At 39.2% G+C, this 21077-nt stretch overlaps 1 protein-coding gene and 1 long non-coding RNA gene across 10 annotated transcripts in view; one reads left to right on the top strand and one right to left on the bottom strand.

The window, feature by feature from the left end:
* LOC143437374 (uncharacterized) overlaps nt 1-12600 on the bottom strand; it is a 23453-nt gene extending 10853 nt beyond the window's left edge. The window contains exons 1-2 of one of the 5 annotated variants that reach the window (XM_076922192.1): nt 11760-12600; nt 1085-1312 (exon numbers count right to left, since the gene is read on the bottom strand). In XM_076922192.1, coding sequence (XP_076778307.1) covers nt 1085-1159 — 75 coding nt within the window. In that variant the 5' untranslated portion in view covers nt 1160-1312; nt 11760-12600. Of the gene's footprint in view, nt 1-1084; nt 1313-11653 lie in introns of all 5 variants that reach the window. The other 4 variants (XM_076922195.1, XM_076922191.1, XM_076922194.1 and 1 more) reach the window with 4 other exon arrangements.
* Nucleotides 12351-21077, top strand: part of LOC143437376 (uncharacterized) — a 24653-nt gene continuing 15926 nt past the window's right edge. For 3 of the 5 annotated variants that reach the window (XR_013106868.1, XR_013106869.1, XR_013106865.1), the window contains exon 1: nt 12666-19393. This is a non-coding gene — a long non-coding RNA (uncharacterized LOC143437376). Of the gene's footprint in view, nt 12465-12665; nt 19394-21077 lie in introns of those variants that run through there. The other 2 variants (XR_013106866.1, XR_013106867.1) reach the window with 2 other exon arrangements.

Genomic DNA, 21077 nt, shown 5'->3' with positions numbered 1-21077 from the left:
TTTCTCTTTGTAGCCCTGGCTATCCCAAAACTCACTCTGTAGACCAGGCTGGTGTCAAACTCAGAAATGCACCTGCCTCTGCCTCCCAAGTGCTGGGATTAAAGGTGTGCGCCACCACCACCTGGCAACAATGACACATCTTTTTTTTTTTTTAGCATTTTTTTTTTTTAATATTTTTAATTATTTATTTATTTTCTCTATTTGAGTACACTACACTATAGCTGTCTTCAGACACACCAGAAGAGGGCATTGGATCCCATCACAGATGGTTGTGAGCCATCATGTGGTTGCTGGGAATTGAACTCAGGACCTGTGGAAGAACAGTCGGTGCTCTTAACCATTGAGCCATCTCTCCAGCCCAACAATGACACATCTTAACAGGCAGCCTTTCAATCCTTCAGCTGGTATTTTTGAGTGTTTTGGGGTTCCAGTCCATGCATCAAGATGTTGTGCCCAAGTCACTGGGACCCCAGAGACCACTAAGAACCTACTGCAATGCAAATACACAAAGTTGTATTCCAGAAGTTGCCAAGGTTGTTCCTTGTTATGCACCTGGAGTCAATCATGTGTGAGAATCACCCAGGTGTTATTGGTTTCAAAGGCATAAATGAACTGTCATGCAGAGCAGCTAAGGCATGGCCTGGTGAAGGGAATGCATGACAGAAACGCAGTTAATCCTAGTCGCAGGGGAAGAACCCAGCATATGGACGATGTAACAACACTTAAGAGAATATGTCACCTCAGTGGTGCTGGTTTCTACTTCATCCCCACTAATTTTTTAACTACAGCCAACCAGCATCAATTGTCTCAGTCGTCCCTTCTATTCTTTCCTCCCAGAGCCACATGGACAAAGCTGCTGAGTTCCTCTGCTTGCTGGGGCTGGAACACGGCCCCTTCTAATAACATCGCTTCCAATCACTAACCCTGGAGTCACCATTACAAAAAAAGACCGTGACCTGATGGTGACAGGGTAATAATTTTTTAAGCTGAATCTATCATGGAGTCTATGGTCGATCCCACCATAAATTTCATTATTATGTGGACACAAATTATAGTATATCAAGTACATTGACATAAAATAGACCTTTTTACTTCCAGAAGTTATAGCCACATTCCATTCCACGATGTTGGTACTTGATTCTGTAATAAGGACTAACATGGCCTCGGATGGCAGCGACCGCCGGGGCCTCAGGGCCTCACCCTCGTTCCTTGTGGATTTGTCTCCTCGTTGTGTCGGCTGGGAAATAAATCATCGGAAAATCGATAGAGATGATAAAGCTGCGTCTTCTAATTCATCAATCGGATGCATCAACTAAAAAAAATAAAATATGAAATATAAAAATTACATATAAAATACATTGGATATAACTTCTAAAATATAAAATTAAAAATTAAGTTAAAATAGAATGGAAAAAACATTAAATATAAAACATCAATATAAATTATAAGATAAATGTAAATATAAAATATAAAATAAAACAAAATGACACATTAAATATAATATAAAATTTTAAAAAATTAAAATGGAAAATAATATAAAATATAAAATAAAACATACAATATGATATAAATATTTACTATGAAATAAAGAATATAAAACATAAAATTTAAAATTAAAATATGTAATAAATACAAAATGTAATGTACAAAACATAAATATAAAATATAATATAAATATAATAAAATAAATTAAAAAGTAAATAAAATATAAAATACATCAAATATAAAATATGAAATTAAAAAGTGAAAGTAAAATAAAATAGAAAATAATACAAAATATGAAATATAACATAAAAATAAAATATAAAACACAATATATAAAATATTAAAATTTAAATGTATAACAAAATGTAAAATATAAAATATAAATATGTAAATGTAAATAAAAAATAAAATATAAAACATAAAGGATAGAAAATAGAAAATAAAAAACTAACAGTAAAGTAAAATATAAAATAATATAAAATATAACATTAAATATTAAAAACAATATACAATATATATGATATAACATGAATATAAGTACAAAATAAATAATAAAATTAAATAAAACATAAAATATACTAAAATTTAAAATATACAATAAACTATAAAATGTAAAATATAAAACATACATAAAACAAAATAAAACTAAAATAATATACATCAAATATAAAATATAAATTATAAAATTAAAAAAATAAAAGTAAAGCAAAATATAGAATTAAATATTGTATACATAAAATATAATGAAAACATAAAACATAAAATAAAAATCAATATAAATAAAATATAAAATATAAAATAAAATGAAATAAATTTAAACTTCAAAATATACAAATGTAAACTATAAAACATAAGTATAAAGCATACTGTGAATATGAATTATAAAATTAAAATAAAACACACATTAAATATAAATTATAAAACAGAAAAATAAGAGTAAATCAAATTGTAAAATAACGTAAAATATGAAATCAAATACGAAATAAAAACTGAAATAAATTATAAATATAAAGCATGATGTAAATATCAGTAAAAATACGTAAAATTTTTAAAAATAGTTTAAGAAATGAATTTTAGTTCCTGTCTGAGGCCTGGGCCGGACCTCTGCCAGGCCAGCTTGTGGGGTACCCTGGATTCCGCCAGACACATTCTGGGGGATTCATAGAACCCATAGCCAGCGCTAGCACTCCCCTGCCGCCGCGCGCCCCCCTTCCGGTCTGAGGCCTGTTGGTGAGTGCACCCCATTACTGCTGCCAGACACATTCTGGGTGCTCCACAGATCCCACAACCAGCTTTAGGTAGGAAAACCCACATACTACCCTGAACTCATAGCTGGGTGCCCTGAGTGCTCAGAATCCAGCAGATAACACCCCCCCCCGCCCCTGCCAGCTAGCACCCCCCTTCTGCCCATCTCTCGGGTCTGAGGACTAGACCAGACCTCTGCCAGGTCTGCAGTTGTGTGGACCTGGATTCTGCCTGATACATACTGGAAGGTCCACTCAACCCAGAACCACAGAGGAACAACCGAACTCAGAGTGTCAAACAACATATCCTGAGATATCCAAGAGGAGACACTGCACCCAGAACAGCAGACAAATAGCTGGACTGCTACCTTGGAGGCACCATACCCTGAGGCATCCTAGAGATACCACCATAATCAGTGCAGCTGGAAAAAAATCATAGAGACATCTGGACCCCTAGAAGACCAAACACAAGCGAGACAACTGGAAAGGCAGGCTACAATCAGAGACAGAAGTGCAGGTAGCACTAGATTTAACCAGATGGCAAAAGGCAGGCGCAAGAACGTAAGCAACAGAAACCAAAGTTACATGGCATCATCAGAACCCAGTTCCCCCATCATAGCAAGCCCTGAACACCCGATCACATCCGAAAAGCAGGATTCAGAATTAAAATCACTTCTCATGATGATGATAGAAGACTTTAAGAAAGACATAAATAACACTCTCAAAGAACAGATAGAAACCCTTAAAGAGGAAACACAAAAATCCCTTAAGGAATTGCAAGAAAATGCAACCAAACGGGAGAAGGAATTAAACAAAATCATGCAGGATCTAAAAATGGAAGTAGAAACAATAAAGAAATCACAAAGGGAGAATACCCTGGAGATAGAAAACTTAAAAAAACGATCAGGAGTCATAGACACAAGTATTACCAACAGAATACAGGAGATGGAAGAGAGAATCTCATGTGCAGAAGATACCATGGGAAACATTGACACAACTGTCAAAGAAAATGCAAAATACAAAAAGCTACTAACCCAAAATATACAAGAAATCCAAGACACAATGAGAAGGCCAAACCTAAGGATAATAGGAATAGATGAGGGGGAAGACTCCCAACTTAAAGGACCAGTAAATATCCTCAACAAAATTATAGAGGAAAACTTCCCTAACCTAAAGAAAGAGCTGTCCATAAATATACAAGAAGCCTACAGAACTCCAAATAGTTTAGACCAGAAAAGAAATACTTCCTGCCACATAATAGTCAAAACATCAAATGTACAAAACAAAGAAAAAATACTAAAAGCAGTAAGGGAAAAAGGCAAAGTAACATATAAAGGCAGACCTATAAGAATTACACCAGACTTCTCACCAGAGACCATAAAAGCCAGAAGATCCTGGACTGATATCATACAGACCCTAAAAGAACATAAATGTCAGCCCAGACTACTATACCCAGCAAAACTGTCAATCATTATTGATGGAGAAACCAAAATATTCCATGACAAATCCAAATTTACACAGTATCTCAACACAAACCCAGCACTTCAAAGGATAACTGGTGGAAAACTCCAACACAAGGAGGAAAACTACAACCTAGAAAAAACAGGAAAGTAATCTTCTAAAAACCGTAAAAGAAGATAGCTACACAAACATATTTCCACTGCCAATATCAAAAATAACAGGAAACAACACTCATTTTTCCTTAATATCAATGGACTCAATTCTCCAGTAAAAAGACACAGACTATCAGACTGGATACGTAAACAGGACCCAACATTTTGCTGCATTCAGGAAACGCACCTCTGTGGAAAGGACAGACACTATCTCAGAGTAAAAGGTTGGAAAACAATCTTCCAAGCAAATGGTCCCAAGAAACAAGCTGGAGTAGCGATTCTAATATCAAATAAAATCAGTTTTCAACCAGAAGTAATCAAAAAAGATAAAGGAGGACACTTCATATTCATCAAAGGAAAAATGTACCAAGAGGAACTCACAATTCTCAACATCTATGCCACAAATGTAAGGGCACCCACATATATAAAAGACACTTTACTAAAGCTTAAAGCATACATTGCACCCTACACAATAATAGTGGGAGATTTCAACACCCCACTTTCAGCTATGGACAGATCATGGAAACGAAACTAAATCTAGACACAATGAAACTAACAGAAGTTATGAACCAACTGGACCTAACTGACATCTATAGAACATTTCATCCTAAAAAAAAAGAATATACCTTCTTCTCAGCACCTCATGGTACCTTCTCCAAAATAGACCATATAAGTGGTCACAAAACAGGCCTCAACAGGTACAAAAAGATTGAAATAATCCCTAGTACCTTATCAGACCACCATGGGTTAAGACTTGTCTTTGACATAGACAAAAACAACAGAAAGCCCACATACACTTGGCAACTGAACAATGCTCTACTCAATGATGACTTGGTCAAGGAAGAAATTAAGAAAGAAATTAAAGACTTTTTAGATTTAAATGAAAATGAGGACACATCATATCAAAACATGTGGGACTCATTGAAAGCAGTACTAAGAGGAAAAATCATAGCTCTAAGTGCTCACAAAAAGAAAGTGGAAAGAGCATACATTAACAACTTGACAGCAAACCTGAAAGCATTAGAACAAAAAGAAGCTAGTATACCCAAGAGGAGTAGACGGCAGGAAATAATCAAACTCAGGGCTGAAATCAACCAAGTCGAAACAAAAAGAACTATACAAAATATCAACAAAACCAGGAGCTGGTTCTTTGAGAAAATCAACAAGATAGACAAACCCTTAGCCAGACTAACCAAAGGGTGCAGAGACAGCATTCAAATTAATAAAATCAGAACTGAAAAGGGAGACATAACAACAGAAACAGAGGAAATTAAAAAAATTATCAGATCCTACTACAAAGACCTATACTCAACAAAATTGGAAAATCTGGAGGAAATGGACAATTTTCTAGATAGATACCAGGTACCAAAGTTAAACGAGGAGCAGATAAACCACCTAAACAGTCCCATAACACCTAAAGAAATAGACACAGTCATTAAAAATCTTCCCACCAAAAAATGTCCGGGGCCAGATGGGTTCAGTGCAGAATTCTTTCAGACCTTCAAGGAAGACCTAATACCAATCCTCTTCAAGTTATTCCATCGAATAGAAACAGAAGGAACACTACCCAATTCATTCTATGAAGCTACCATTACACTCATACCTAAACCACAGAAAGACCCAACAAAGAAAGAGAACTACAGACCAATCTCTCTTATGAATATTGATGCAAAAATACTCAATAAAATTCTCGCAAACCGAATCCAACAACACATCAAAACAATTATCCATCAAGATCAAGTAGGCTTTATCCCAGGAATGCAGGGATGGTTCAATATTCGGAAATCCATCAGTGTAATCCACTACATAAATAAACTCAAAAAGAAAAACCACATGGTCATCTCACTAGACGATGAGAAAGCATTTGACAAAATTCAACATCCCTTCATGTTAAAAGTCTTGGAAAGATCAGGAATTCAAGGCCCATATCTAAACATAGTAAAAGCAATATACAGCAAGCCAGTAGCCAACATCAAACTAAATGGAGAGAAACTTGAAGCAATCCCACTAAGATCAGGGACTAGGCAAGGCTGCCCACTCTCACCTTACCTATTCAATATAGTACTGGAAGTCTTAGCCAGAGCAATTAGACAAAAAAAGGAAGTCAAAGGGATACAGATAGAAAAGGAAGAAGTCAAAATTTCACTATTTGCAGATGATATGATAGTATACTTAAGTGAACCTAAAACTTCCACCAGAGAACTCCTAAACCTGATAAACAACTTTAGCAATGTGGCTGGATATAAAATCAACTCAAACAAATCAGTAGCCTTCCTCTATTCAAAGGATAAACAGGCAGAGAAAGAAATTAGGGAAATGACACCCTTCATAATAGCCACAAATAAAATAAATTATCTTGGAGTGAATCTAACAAAGCAAGTGACAGATCTGTATGACAAGAACTTCAAGTCTCTGAAGAAAGAAATTGAAGAAGATCTCAGAAGATGGAAAGATCTCCCATGCTCCTGGATTGGCAGGATTAACTTAGTAAAAATGGCTATCCTGCCAAAAGCAATCTACAGATTCAATGCAATACCCATCAAAATTCCAAATCAATTCTTCATAGAGATAGAAAGAGCAATCTACAAATTCATTTGGAATAACAAAAAACCTAGGATAGCAAGAACTATTCTCAACAATAAAAGAACCTCTGGGGGAATCACTATTCCGGACCTCAAACTGTACTACAGAGCAGTAGTGATAAAAACTGCATGGTATTGGTACAGACAGATAGGATGATCAATGGAATAGAATTGAAGACCCAGAAATGAACCCGCACACCTATGGTCACTTGATCTTTGACAAGGGAGCTAAATCCATCCAGTGGAAAAGGGACAGCATTTTCAACAAGTGGTGCTGGCTCAACTGGAGGTCAACATGTAGAAGAATGCAAATTAATCCATTCTTATGCTCCTGCACAAAGCTCAACTCCAAGTGGATAAAGGACCTTCACATAAAGCCAGATACACTGAAACTATTAGAAGAGAAGTTGGGGAAGACCCTCGAATACCGAGGCACAGGGGAAAAGTTCCTGAACAGAACACCAATGGCTTATGCTCTAAGATCAAGAATCGACAAATGGGACCTCATCAAATTGCAAAGCTTCTGTAAGGCAAAGGACACTGTCAACATGACAAAACGGCAACCAACAGATTGGGAAAAGATCATTACCAATCTTACATCCGATAGGGGGCTAATATCGAATATTTACAAAGAACTCAAGAAATTAGACACCAGACAACAAAATAACCCCATTAAAAATGGGGTACAGAGCTAAACAAAGAATTCTCAACTGAGGAAACTCGAATGGCCGAGAAGCACCTTAAGAAATGCTCAACATCCTTAGTCATCAGGGAAATGCAAATCAAAACAACACTGAGATACCACCTCATACCAGTCAGAATGGCTAAGATCAAAAACTCAGGTGATAGTAGATGCTGGCGAGGATGTGAAGAAAGAGGAACACTCCTGCATTGTTGGTGGGGTTGCAAGCTGGTACAACCACTTTGGAAGTCAGTCTGGCGGTTCCTCAGAAAATTGGATATAGCACTACCTGAGGACCCATCTATACCACTCCTGGGCATATACCCAGAAAATGCCCCAACAAATAACAAAGACATATGCTCCACTATGTTCATAGCAGCCTTATTTATAATAGCCAGAAGCTGGAAGGAACCCAGATGCCCTTCAACAGAGGAATGGATACAGAAAATGTGGTACATTTACACAATGGAATATTACTCAGCCATTAAAAATAATGAATTTGGGAAATTCTTAGGTAAATGGATGGAACTAGAAAATATCATCCTGAGTGAGGTAACCCAATCACAAAAGAACACACATAGTATTTACTCACTGATAAGCGGAGATTAGCCCAAAAATCTGAAACAACAAAGATTCAACTACCAGACGACATGAAGCTCATGAAGAAGAAAGAACAAGTAAGGATGCCTAGGTCTTTCTTAGAAGGAGTAACTAAATACCCAAGGGAGCAAATATGGAGACAAAGTTTGGGACAGAATCTGAAGGGGGGGTTGTAGGGAGACCATTCCATCTGGGTATTCATTCCATGGGCAGTCACCAAAAATAGACGCTGATAGGGATGTCAGGATGGGAAAGCTGACAGCAGCCAGATAAGGCTATCTCCTTAGAGGTCCCCCAGAGTCGGACATACCCAGAGACAGATACCCACAGCTATCCATTAATCTGATCAAAGGTTCCCAATGGAGGAGTTAGAGAGTAAATAGAAGGAACCTTAAGGGCTGGTGGCCCCGTGAGGAGAGCAACAATAGCAACCAGCCAGAGCTCCCCAGGGTCTAAACCACCAGCCTAGGAACCCATATGGAGAGACACATGACTCCAGCTGTATATGTAGGGGAGGATGGCCTTGTTGGGCATAGGTGGGAGACAAGATCATTGGTACCCTGAAGGCTGAGCACGGGGGGGGGGGGGATCTGAGGGTGGGGAGGGGGGCTGGGAGTAGGTGGATAAACACCTTCATAGAGGCAGGAGGAGGGGGGATGGGATAAGGGGTTCCTGGGTGGTGGGGGAAATATGGTAAGGGGATAAAATTTGAAATGTAAATATTATATCCAATAAAAGAGGGGAAAAAAATAGAAAAGCGGTTAGAACCAACATCCTTAATAAAATGTCAGCCCTCTTAAAAAAAAAACTATCTTGATACTAAAGTTGTTTTGAGAATTGTATATTGCAGAATGATCAGCCTTGGTGTATCTACTCAAGAAGCAAGCTGGGCAGACCTGCTCAAACCTCTGAGGTCCGGGAATTCCATCTGGAGGCAGCGAAGACACAGCATCAGAGGATTGTCAACTTGCTCTCCCCCCAACCCCACTCCTCTTCTAATATCTCAACACCCATAATCAGCTTGAAGAAGCTAATGAAGAGTCAGCGCCCCTATTCCCTGGGCTTGGGGACTGAGGTGGTAAATGTTGGGCTGTCTCTCTAGGGAAAAGTAGTGGTTTTGTCGGAATAGAGAGGATTAACTAGGGTTTATTGCATAGCCATAACCTATTAGTAGAAATCTGTATAATTAATATCAAGATGAAGATATAAATTCTTAAATGGCACCAATTTACTTTGTTTACAAATTTTAAGATTTTCATTGGCATGACCTTCTTAGTGATATAAGAGTGAGATGAATATTATTACTCCCATAGGCATTGTACCAGTATAACACATTTAGGAATACAAAGCTTAGACCCAGTCCTTCTTTAACTTTTTTAACTGATTTGAGATGGTCAGCCTGTGAGTTAAGGGACTATAGCAAATTCATGGCTTGGAGTTTATTATAAGGGTGTTCTCTATGTTTTATTTAGAAATAGCTGAGTGGAGTTAACAGGCAACAGTCCAGATTACCTTACATGGATAGCTGGTTTTCAAAACATCAGAAATCCTTAGAATTGACATGACAAACATTTCAGTATTAATGTTCATTTTCATTAGAGACCTGTCTGCTCCGGACAGCTTCCTATATTGAATTCTAAGAAGAAATTGAGCATCCTTGGAGTTACTCCAGTTGTGGTGAGACAGCCACTAGGCAAGAATTGCCTCTTCCCATCTACAGACAAATTACTGTCCAGAAAAGGACACACTTGCAGAATAGTCGACTGATTATATCTGCCTAGACAGAGTAATCAGCCCTTAATAATTCTGCAGCACTAACGTCTGTCAGATGATCCTGGGCCAGAAGGCAGAAGAACAGATGCTCCAACGTTTTGAAGTAGAGCGAGTGTCCAGGTGTTCAGAGGTCTCTATAAATTGGCTAAGTTTTAGAAACTATGATTTGTTCTTCCCACAATTATAGTTAACTCAGTCATTCTGGATTTCTGATGGGGTTGAAAACATATAGCTATTGACCTTAAGAGAAAAGACTTGAGTGGATGGTCGTCAGCTGACATTCATCCTAAAGCCAGGTTCAGAACTAAATGTTTTAGTTAGAATAGATGACAGAGGAGCTGGTTAGTCAACAAAAGGATGGACTGGGTATTAGGACTATCCTGTACCTCACTGGTACAAATTGGCATAATTATGTTCTAATTGTATTTTGAGAGAAAAGTTTCATTTTAACAGGAAGGGTGATGTGCAGGAGGAGCTAAGGTAGGAGGAGTACTGAGAGGAAGAAAAGGAGTAAGAAGAGGAGAAGAAGAAAGAGAGGAGAAGCTAGGTGAAGAAAGAGAGAAAGAGGGGGGGAGACAGGGAGGCAGAGGTTCAAGTATCTCCACCAGTCAAAGATAGTTGTTATATCTAGGTTGGTCAGTGGGTTACACCTCTGATTGAACAATTCCAAACTTATAAAGCCTATGATTAACATTATTTTTAAAAAATGTATAAATGCAAAAAGGAAAAGGGGGCATGGGATAGGGGTTTCCTAAGGGGGGTGGGGGGGAATGGGGAAAAGGGATGGCATCTGAAGTGTAAATAAAATATCTAATAAAAAAAAAAGAAAAAAAAAGAAATGAATTTTAAAGATTTTAAAATAAAAATCTGCTTGGACTTTCAATTCTACACCTGGCTGTGTGAGAGAAATAAAATTGTTAAATATCACACTGCACGTGTCACTTCCTCTCGGACACTGTTTGACCAATTGTGCTTCAACATACGGCGGAATATGGAAAATAGTAATAATAATGATTTGTCTATAGCATGTTTCATATTTTATATTTTATTTTATTCATTTTATGTTACATTTATATTTTATTTTATATTATTTTATATTTTTATTTTATATTTTTTATATTTTTATTTACTTAATTTTATATTATAATAATAATGATTTGTCTATAGCATGTTTCATATTTTCATATTTTATATTTCCTTTTTATATTTTATTTTATTCATTTTATGTTACATTTATATCTTATTTTCTATTTTTATTTACTTAATTTTATATATGTGCCTTATTTTAACCTATTTTTTATTTACTTTACTATATTTTATTATATTTTATATTTTTATCTTACTTAGATTTTTTCATATTTTATATTTTGTTTTAAATTTTTATTCGTTTTATATTTTGTATTTTACTTCATTAGAATTTTTTCATATTTGATTGCACATTTCATATTTATATTTTTATTTATATTTATTAGGATCCTCCCAAGATGATTATTGATTTGAACTGACTGCTGTAATCAACTATGGATCCGCATTGATTATCGGTTATTGATTATCAACAATTGATCGGTATTGATTACTGATGTGCAATAACTGCTGATTATCGATCGTTGATAACCATCAGCATTGAACATTTTTAGTTTCTGACCAGCATCGTCATTGATTAACATTGATTACCGGTTATGATGAGCGTTGATCTTCATCCGCATCCCATCACCGTCATGCCCCTGCCTCTGCCTGCTGAGTGCTGGGAACAAAGGATGCGCCACGATATTCTGATTACCTCGATTATTGATAATTGATTAGTATCGATTGGTATCGACGGAGTCGGGGCCGCCGCGGGGAATCACGGGACCAATCGCCGCCGCCGGGGAAACCCGGGATAGCCGCTGTACGCTTGCGCGGGTGGCCGTCGCCGGCTGTGACGTCACGGGGAGCGCGACGGGGTCGGCGGCGGCCGCTGACGGAACGCGGTCGGGTTCGCGGGGCTCAGTCGCGCTCCCTGTGACGTCGGAAGCCCGCGACGGAGAGGCGAGCGCCGCGGGGAATCACTGTGACGTCACGGGGAGCGCGACGGGGTCGGAGGGAGACGAGGCGGCCGACGGGATCCCGGTTCGGCAGCCAAGCGGGCGCGGTGACATCACACGCCAGCGTTGGGGTCACGGGGTGACGGCCGCGGTTAGCGGACGCCACCGGTCACCGGAAGCCGCTTGCGGCGGAACCGCGTCTGCTTCCGCCCCCCAGGGTCAGAGGTGAGCGCGACCGGAAGTGTCCTGGCGAGCGCCCGGGAACCAAAAGCGGCGCCGCGTCTTTTGGCGGAAACGCCTCACCGCCCTTCCCGAGGTGCGGAGCCGCCCTCCCCGGAAGCGGAAGTGCGTCCCAGAGGCCCTCGGCGGCGGCGCTGGCGGTGACACAGCGCGGCGGGCAGCGGCGGGACGACCGCGGCTGCTGCGGCGCGGACGGCGGCGATGGGCGGGGCCTAGCGACGGTGAGCCGAGGCCCCGCCCATCCCGGGGCCGCGCCGATCCGGTTCTATCCGGCTTCTGGTCTCCCGCGGCTTCGAGAGAGGACGAGGCCGCGGCGAGAACGTGGCGCCCCCGGGTGCTATGGCGACAGTGGGCAGGGCCAGCGGGAAGGGCGGGGTTGGGGCCGGGGCGGGGCCAGGCGGGGGGTGGGGCCGGTGGGAATCCCGGTCTGTATTTACCATTACTTCTTCTGTGGGCGGGACTTCTGCCTGTGGGCGGGGCTTAGGTAACGTCCTGTGACTTCAGTGTACGAGTAGCCTGGCCGACTGAGTGACGTGGGCGGGGCGGGGCGGAGTCATCGTAATTCCCAGTCTATTTACAGTTCCTGAGTGGGTGGGGTTTATGTATGGGGCGTGGCCGTGACGTGAGGGTTCCTCTTTATCTTGTTTTTGAGTGAAAGTTCGTTGCCTACCAAAGTTTATTTGACTTTCTAAATAGTTTCTCTGTTTGTCTAGAATAAAATAAAAAGTGCTGAGTGTGAGAAACAGGTTTGTAGAGATAATAGTACTTGGTTGGGTCACATGGTACAAAGGAACCGGGATATTTACTTACTTCTCTTTGACTCATGACCCAGATCCTAACTCTTTTGTGAGCTACATTTTAAAAGGACAAAGTTTTGCATATATTTGTAAGTGTATGTTCCTCCAAATTACAAGCAGTTTTTCATTATTTCTGCCTAAGAAGATGTTGTCTGATTCATGGAACCTGTAGTCACAGGTGTTTGAAGGATGCTGGGATTTGGACTCCAGGCTGCTTGAGCAGCAAGTTTTTTTTTTTTAATGTGGAACCAATCTGTCTAGTCCCCAGAACTGTACTTTATAAAGCATTTAATATAGATTTAAAAGTGGACATTAAGGGAGGAGAAACACACGCGAGCATGATAGGCCTGAGGAAAGGAAAGTTAGATGTGGGGAATGAGCTATGTCAACCAAAGACAGAAGAGAGTCTGGGTCAAGAAGGGATGATGGGAAAAATCTTTAATAAATACATAAAGTAAGTAATTTATAATGACCTTATTTTATTCTGTGTATGTATGTCTATATATGTTTGTGTGCATATATGGAGGCCAGAGGACAATGAGTAGGGAGGTTGTCAGGCCACAGGGGTTCTGGTGATAGAACTTGGGTCCTCATGCTTAATGACAAGTGCTTTAACCCTCTTTAAAAATTACATTTATTGGAATGGAGAGATGGCTCAGCATTTAAGAGCACTGACCACTCTTCCAGAGGTCCTGAGTTCAATTCCCAGCAACCACATGGTGGGTCACAACCATCTATCTGTAATAGAATCTGATGTCCTTTTCTGGTAGGTCTAAAAATAGCTATAGTATACACATACAAATATAATAAATAAATCTTAAAAATTACATTTATTATTTATATGTGTATGAGTGTGCAGGAGTTGTGTATGTGGATGTTGTAGAAATTATTTAATCCCAACTCAAGGGTTCTACCCTGCCTTTGGCCATGTAGTTCTCAGATAAAAGACACAATGTTTATATATTACAATAAGCCTTAATTAGCACAAGAGCAGCTATTGATCCTCTAGCTGTTATGTCTCTATCCCAGCCAATAATCCCACTATATAATTTGCCATGTTTTGTCTAAGCTGCTTTTAACTCCAATTAGCCAACCCACATGGTCATTATTTTATGACTCACCTAACCCATGGCAGCTTCCTCCCTTTATCTTCTTTTCCCCTCCAGGTTCTTCTTTGATGCAGGGGAAGTTCTGGAATGGTAAAACCTGCTTTTGTCTCTTCTGTCCAGGTATCAGGTATTGACTGTTGGCATCTCTATTCAGCAGTTGGAAATAATTTGGGTGAAACATCACAATAGCATCACTTGGGTCTATGTGTGGACTCTCTTGTCTCTGGGACAGTCAGGCCTTGGGGGCCTGCAGTTAGCATTATAATACCTAGTGACAGACTAAACCTCAACAAGTGGAAGTCAGGGTCATCTGGTAGGAGTCTGGTTTCTGTGTAGGTTCCAGGTATTGAACTGATTACAGATGTCCCTGGATTCCACTATACTTAATGTCCTCAGTTGTAACTAAGTAGAAAACTGATGGTTAAGGTAAGGGACAAGGTATTGAGAAGAGAGATAGGAGTGGGCCCAAACTAAGCTTATTTCACCTTATCCTCTAGTTGCCACAGGTTGCTTTCTCTGCATTTGTGTCACATCATGAGTTATGTCATATGACTAAATGTGCACACCAATTAACTCATTGTATATTTGTTTTAGCTAACAAATTTTTCTTGTGACTCTAAGTGAAGGTAAGGTAGCATTTTACATCTGGATATGATATTGGATTGATTACTCATCACTCGGGGGCAGTTGCACTTACTTATTTTGGTGATTGGTGTGTTTGAGATAGGCTCTGGCTGCATAGCTAGCTAGCCTCTGTTGGCATGAACTTAAAACAAATTTGTAATTTGTTTTAAGGTTAAAGATTTTTATAAGTTAACTTTTATCCTTTGCTTTATCTCCTTGAAAATAGTATGGTTATTGAAAGGCTAAAGTTCTCTACCCACTAATTTTGTTTTTGATTGGTCTCATTTGTATAGTTTATTTCTTTGTGTCACAGTTCTATTTGTAAATTAGCTGTAGAGTGAACAAAAGTGCTGTCATAGTGGAATACAGTTGTTCTAGCCAGTTGCTTCTTGCCAGGGTTACTTCAGTCCACTTTACAGATAAACTAATGTGAGGTTGTTGGTATCAGGCTCTGAACCCAGTGACATCACATCTAGGCAACCCCCACAGTGTTGCCAAGGCAACAGCCACACATTCCCAGAAGCCACCTGGCTACTTCACCTTTACCTGGGAGAGGCTATGTCACTGCCCATATAAAACAGGCAGAACCCCCTGATCTCACTGTCTCCTTCCCTCTTCTACTTCTCCCCCTCACCATCTTTGCCCTGAATAACTTAACCCCCCTTGGAATTGTTTGGTTTGGTGTTGTGTGTTCTAAGCTGTGTGCAGACTTCTAACAGAGGTGGCATTTGATTCTGGGAAACTTAATTTGTTTACTTCTAGTTTATTCTTATTTCTAAGATACAAACAACCTAATATAGAGATCAGTATATTTGGAAGATTGTTAGACTCCAGTTCTCATTAATTTAGTATGGTGTTTTTTAAAAACATGGCCCACTTCTCAGCCCCTCCTCTGGAGTTGACAGACTATCTACTCTCAGAGGGGAAAGAATCCCATTTGGGGAGAAGTAGCAGATCTTTGTAAATTTTGTTCTCCTCTGATTCTTAACTAATTTCCACTACTTGGGAGGTGTCTTTGCCTTGGGACTATTTAGTATAGAAAACGCAGTTTTAGTTTTCTATGGAGTTTGCTTGTTGTTTTTTTTTTTTTTTTTTTTTTTTTTTTTCAGTATTGACACCAAGGCCACTGCCTCTTGAATGGTAGGCAAGTACTGCACCCCTGATCCATATCCATAGTCTTAGCATCTATCTCAGTGTCAGCCCTGTCTACCCTCCTCACTACACCATCAGTAAGAATTTTCTCACTGCCTTTTCACAGCAGAAACCGTGGTGAGCATAAGGTGATTTTAAATGAGTTATCAAATGAATTACTATTTTATTTATTTATTTATTTATTTACTTACTTACTTATTTTGGTTTTTCCGAGACAGGGTTTCTCTGTATAGCCCTGGCTGTCCTGGAATTCACTGTGTAGACCAGGCTGGCCTCGAACTCAGAATTCCACATGCCTCTGCCTCCTTAGTGCTGGGATTAAAGGTGTGTGCCATCAATTATTGATCATTATTGGTTATCAATTAGTATTGATAATTATTGATTACCATTTATTGATTATTGATTGGCATTGATTGTTGACTGTTATTCCATCACCGTGATCCCCGGCCTCTGCTTCCCTCCCGAGTGCTGGGATTAAAGGTGTGTACCACCCCTGCCCGGCTGAATTACTATATTTTTATTTCTTATTTATATATTATTCATAACTGAGACTGTGTTCCTGTAGTCTGGTCTTGAGCTCTTGAGCTTTCCCTGAACTCCTGATTCTCATTCGACCTCCCAGACACTGAAATTATAGGTGTACTACCTGGCTTTAAATCTGAAGATATATTTGACTATTTGTAGAGAAATGACATGAGGAGACTGCATCCAGCTTGCTGGCTTCCAGGCAACCTAGAGTCTTTGTCATTCTCAGATGAGTGAGACAGAGGAAGCTTATGTTCTCAAGCAGAGAATCCTGGTGTTCTGCCAAGTAAGCTGCAAACCTGAGGAAGACCCCTTCCCATTCCTTTTCCCATGAGAGAGTAACTTTGTTTACAGTATAATAGACATCATGATGGGAAGCAGTGCAGCAAGCAGCAGGCATGGCAGCTGGAGCAGAATGCTGGGAGCTCACATCTTCAGCCACAAAGCAGGAAGCAGAGGGAGCAGACTGGATATGACAACAGTCTTCAACCTCTCAAACTCACCTCCTGGGACTTACTTCCTCCAGCAAGAGCATACCTGTTAATCCCTTCCAAACAGCACCACCAGCTGACAAGTGTCCAAATATCTGAGTCTGGGGGACATTCTCAGTCACTATTTATATTTAATGGCTGTGACATACACATTAGCAGAATTCTCAAGTCATTTGCTTTTAAAAGGAGGTATATAGATTCAGAGTTTGAACCAGTAATTTTGTAATAGGAATCTCTTTGACTCTTAAGGGATGAATTTTTTTTAATTTTTTTATTTTATTTTTATTTTTATTTTTTTTTGTTTTTTTTTGTTTTTTGTTTTTTCAAGACAGGGTTTCTCTGTGTAGCCCTGGCTGTCCTGGAACTCACTCTGTAGAGCAGGCTGGCCTCGAACTCAGAAATCTGCCTGCCTTTGCCTCCCGAGTGCTGGCATTAAAAACATGTGCCATCAATTACTGATCATTATTCATTATCAGTTAGTATTGATAATTATTGATTATCATTTATTGATTATTGATTTGCATTGATTATTGATTTTTTATTCCATCACCGTCATCCCCCTGCCTCTGCCTCCCAAGTGCTGGAATTAAAGGTGTGCACCACCACCGCCTGGCCAGGGAAGAAGTCTTTCGGACTGGCATATATATAATCTAGGTAAGGAGAATTTAAGAGAAGCATGGAAATTCTGGGCTTGATAACAAGGACACTACTGAACACCCTTGGTCATGCCTAGAGCAAGTTTAAAAGCAAAACTCTTCTGTCCGCAGGATTAGTAATTTATTCTCAGGGTCTTTTACATATGCCTCTAAAACATATAAATTGTCTTTCTCACTCCAGTGACTTAGCTGACAACCTCTGTGTGTCTTTAGCCATCTTTCATGTATATAATATGTCATTAATACAAATATCAGAAAGTGAAACCAAATCAAAGGTGATTTCAAAAACTAGAGTCATGTGTGTTGATAAAATATGTTTTAAAGACTCTCATAAATCTTACCAAAGCCGATTTGAATTTCATAGTGTATGTAAGGCTTCATATAATAATCTTTGATATATACTTATATAATTACAGAAATCTATGTGAATATTGTATTTATGAACCATAATGCAGTGATAGCCTAACTTGTAGCTAGAAGAATTTGACTTTGTGCCTCTTTGGATCTAACAGTGACTTAACTGGCTTACTAGTTAGTCTCTAAGCCTGAAGCTTGAAACATGCCAGCATTTAATAATCTGGTATTTTATGGTACAGTTAAGTGTTGCCTTACGTATGCCAGTGTTTTTTGTTCTCTGCCCTCTCTTTCCTTCTCTGCCTTCATGGCTCTGCTCTTGTCTGTCGGCCTCTACCCAGTCTGCAGGCCTCACCCCTCTCCCTTCTCCCAATAAACCTCCTTATACCTGACCTCTTGCATGTAGTAATTTCTCGAGAGCACATCTTGGCGTGGGGCTGCAGTAATACTCCCTTGCTGTATTATATTTCACCCTCATGTATTAACTTTGTTATCACAATAATCAGCCCCTTATGATGTATTCTTTTAATGAACTTCTTGGGGGATGTATTTTTTTGTTTGTTTGTTTTTTGTTTTTCAAGACAGCGTTTCTCTATGTAGCCTTGGCTGTCCTGGAACTCACACTGTAGACCAGGCTGGCCTCAAACTCAGAAATCTGCCTGCCTCTGCCTCCCAAGTGCTGAGATTAAAAACATGTGCCAAAATTATTGATCATTATTGGTTATCAATTAGTATTGATAATTATTGATTAGTGTTTATTGATTATTGATCAGCATTGATTATTGATCATTATTCCATCACTGTGATCCCCCTGCCTCTGCCTCCAAATGCTGGGACTAAAGGTGTGCACCACCACTGCCTGGCATATGATGTGTTCTTTTAATGAACTTCTTGGGGAATACATTTGTATAGCAAATGTGTTATACTGTGTGTGTTTTCTTGAGTGGCTAGTATGACACGGTTTAAGGCACATTTTAGGTCAGATGATAAAGGGAATATTTTAGTGGATTGTTTAACTAGTTGGTGGTAAAAAGTAAGTAACTGTTAGTTGGACTTGTCGATGTTTTATGCAAAGTGAATGTTAAGTGTTGTTATTCAGGAGGGCATAGATTCTTTCTCCATCGACCCCTCTGACCCAGTTGAAAAATTGAGAAGTGTTTACATTTGAGGCTTAAATTGTAGGGAGGATGTTCTCTTGACAGATAGAACAGATAAAGCAACCTGAGAATAATTCATTTTGATAAGGTTTACTTGGCAGTAATCTTTTGTCTTGCGTTAATCAGACATTTAAATTTTCAAATTTCCCATTTCCTTTGATAGAAGATCAATGAAGAGTACATTATGATATAAAATTAACTTATTTTTTTCTCCCCATACAGAAGTTCCACCCACCATGAGGCAGTCTTGCAGGAAGCAAGCAGAAAATGATGGCTGGGAAATAGGTGTGTTTTAATGATTAAAGATATATACATGTCTAGATAGTTTTTGTTATTTTTATTTTATGATATGGCTTCAGGTATAATGTGACTTTATACACCAACTCTGTATTTTCACTGTTCATAAACTTTAACCCTTAAAGTTTATTTTACTGTCAAGGATTTTGTCCTGAGGAAGTAGATATTCTTGCACAGAACAATTTAATATATTTTAGTTTATCTCAGCATTATTAGTAATACTGAGAATTGCAAAAAATATATAAGTATCTAGTACCTAGTATTGTCAGTTAATCATCTGTATATAGTAATCATCTGTATATAGTAAAACATGGCTGCCAAGATCCAGATGATGGAGGAGCACTTCTGCTATGCAGGAGGATGGGACACTGTCTGGAACACAGAGGTTGAGTACATTTTACTTTTTTGGTGCCCAATTTTATTGTGAACATTTTAGGATTAAGAAAAAATTGTTTTAATCCTCAATTATTTATAGTCTATATTATTTACATTTCTGTTGCTGTAAAATAAACATACTATTACCAAGACAATTTATGGAAGAAATTATTTTGACTTGTGCTTCCAGAAGGATGAGACCATCATGGCAGGGAGCTGAGAGATCATATGTTAAACCCCAAACATGAACAGAGAGAGTGAACTGGAATTGAGGCTAGTCTACATATTATCCTCAGAGCCTGCCCCTAGTGAGGTGTAGCCTGTTAAGTCACCACCAGGGTTCTGATATTTGAGCCTATGGTAGACATTCTCATTTAAACCACTATATTCTATTCCCGGGCTCCAAAGGCTCAGAGGCCATTGCTGTAATGCAAAGTGTATTGAATCCTACTTCAGAAGCCCCCTTAGTCTTCCACAGTCTCAATAAAACCCTGTGAGTTTGAATCGTGAATTAACTTCAGCATACAATGGCACAGATATACATTACTATTCCTAAAAGGAGGAATGGGGGAATAGTCAGAAAATGGTGGACCAAACAAGACTGATAAAGCAGAATGTAAACACCAAATCCCCAGCTCAACAATTCCCAGCTGTGGGCCTTGACCCATATACAGGGGGGTTGCCTAAGACAGTCTGAAACCAGATATTTACATTACAATTCATGACATTAGCCAAATTACAGTCATGAAGTAGCAACAAAAATAATCTTAGAGTTGAGGGTCACCACCACAAGGAACTGTATTAAAGGGATACAGCATTAGGAAGGTTGAAATCCAGTTCTCTAGCTTAATATGCAATATCAGAGGGCTTAGATGGCTCCATCCCTCCATCTTTTCTGCCTACAGAATATGTCTCTTACAGGCTGGTTTCACTCCATGTAAGCCACTTTTCCTGACAGATGTCTCACAGCTTTGGTGCCTCCAACACCTTGGAGTCTGTAGAGCGACCTAGGCTTCACTTCATCTCTCAGGACCTTCATGCAGGGACTCAGGATTAGGGTTGAGGTCCTTTGTGGTGCATGCTTGTGATTTCCCTGAGAAAGGATCTGATGTTCTTTCTTTATTGACAAAGGGTACATACACAGCAGTAACCATTTGGTTTTGCCAAAGAAGTCAGGAGAGGGCCATATTCTCAGTCTGGAAAGGGTATCACCTAATTACCCCTTTGTTTTTACTGTCTCTTCTACCAGCTCTGTCTACTCTTCCTGGGTCTAATCTCTGCAGTGGTTGAGTAGTTG

Source organism: Arvicanthis niloticus, chromosome Y (assembly GCF_011762505.2).
Source record: "Arvicanthis niloticus isolate mArvNil1 chromosome Y, mArvNil1.pat.X, whole genome shotgun sequence".
Taxonomy (NCBI): domain Eukaryota; kingdom Metazoa; phylum Chordata; class Mammalia; order Rodentia; family Muridae; genus Arvicanthis; species Arvicanthis niloticus.
This window is presented reverse-complemented; position numbering and strand designations above follow the sequence as displayed.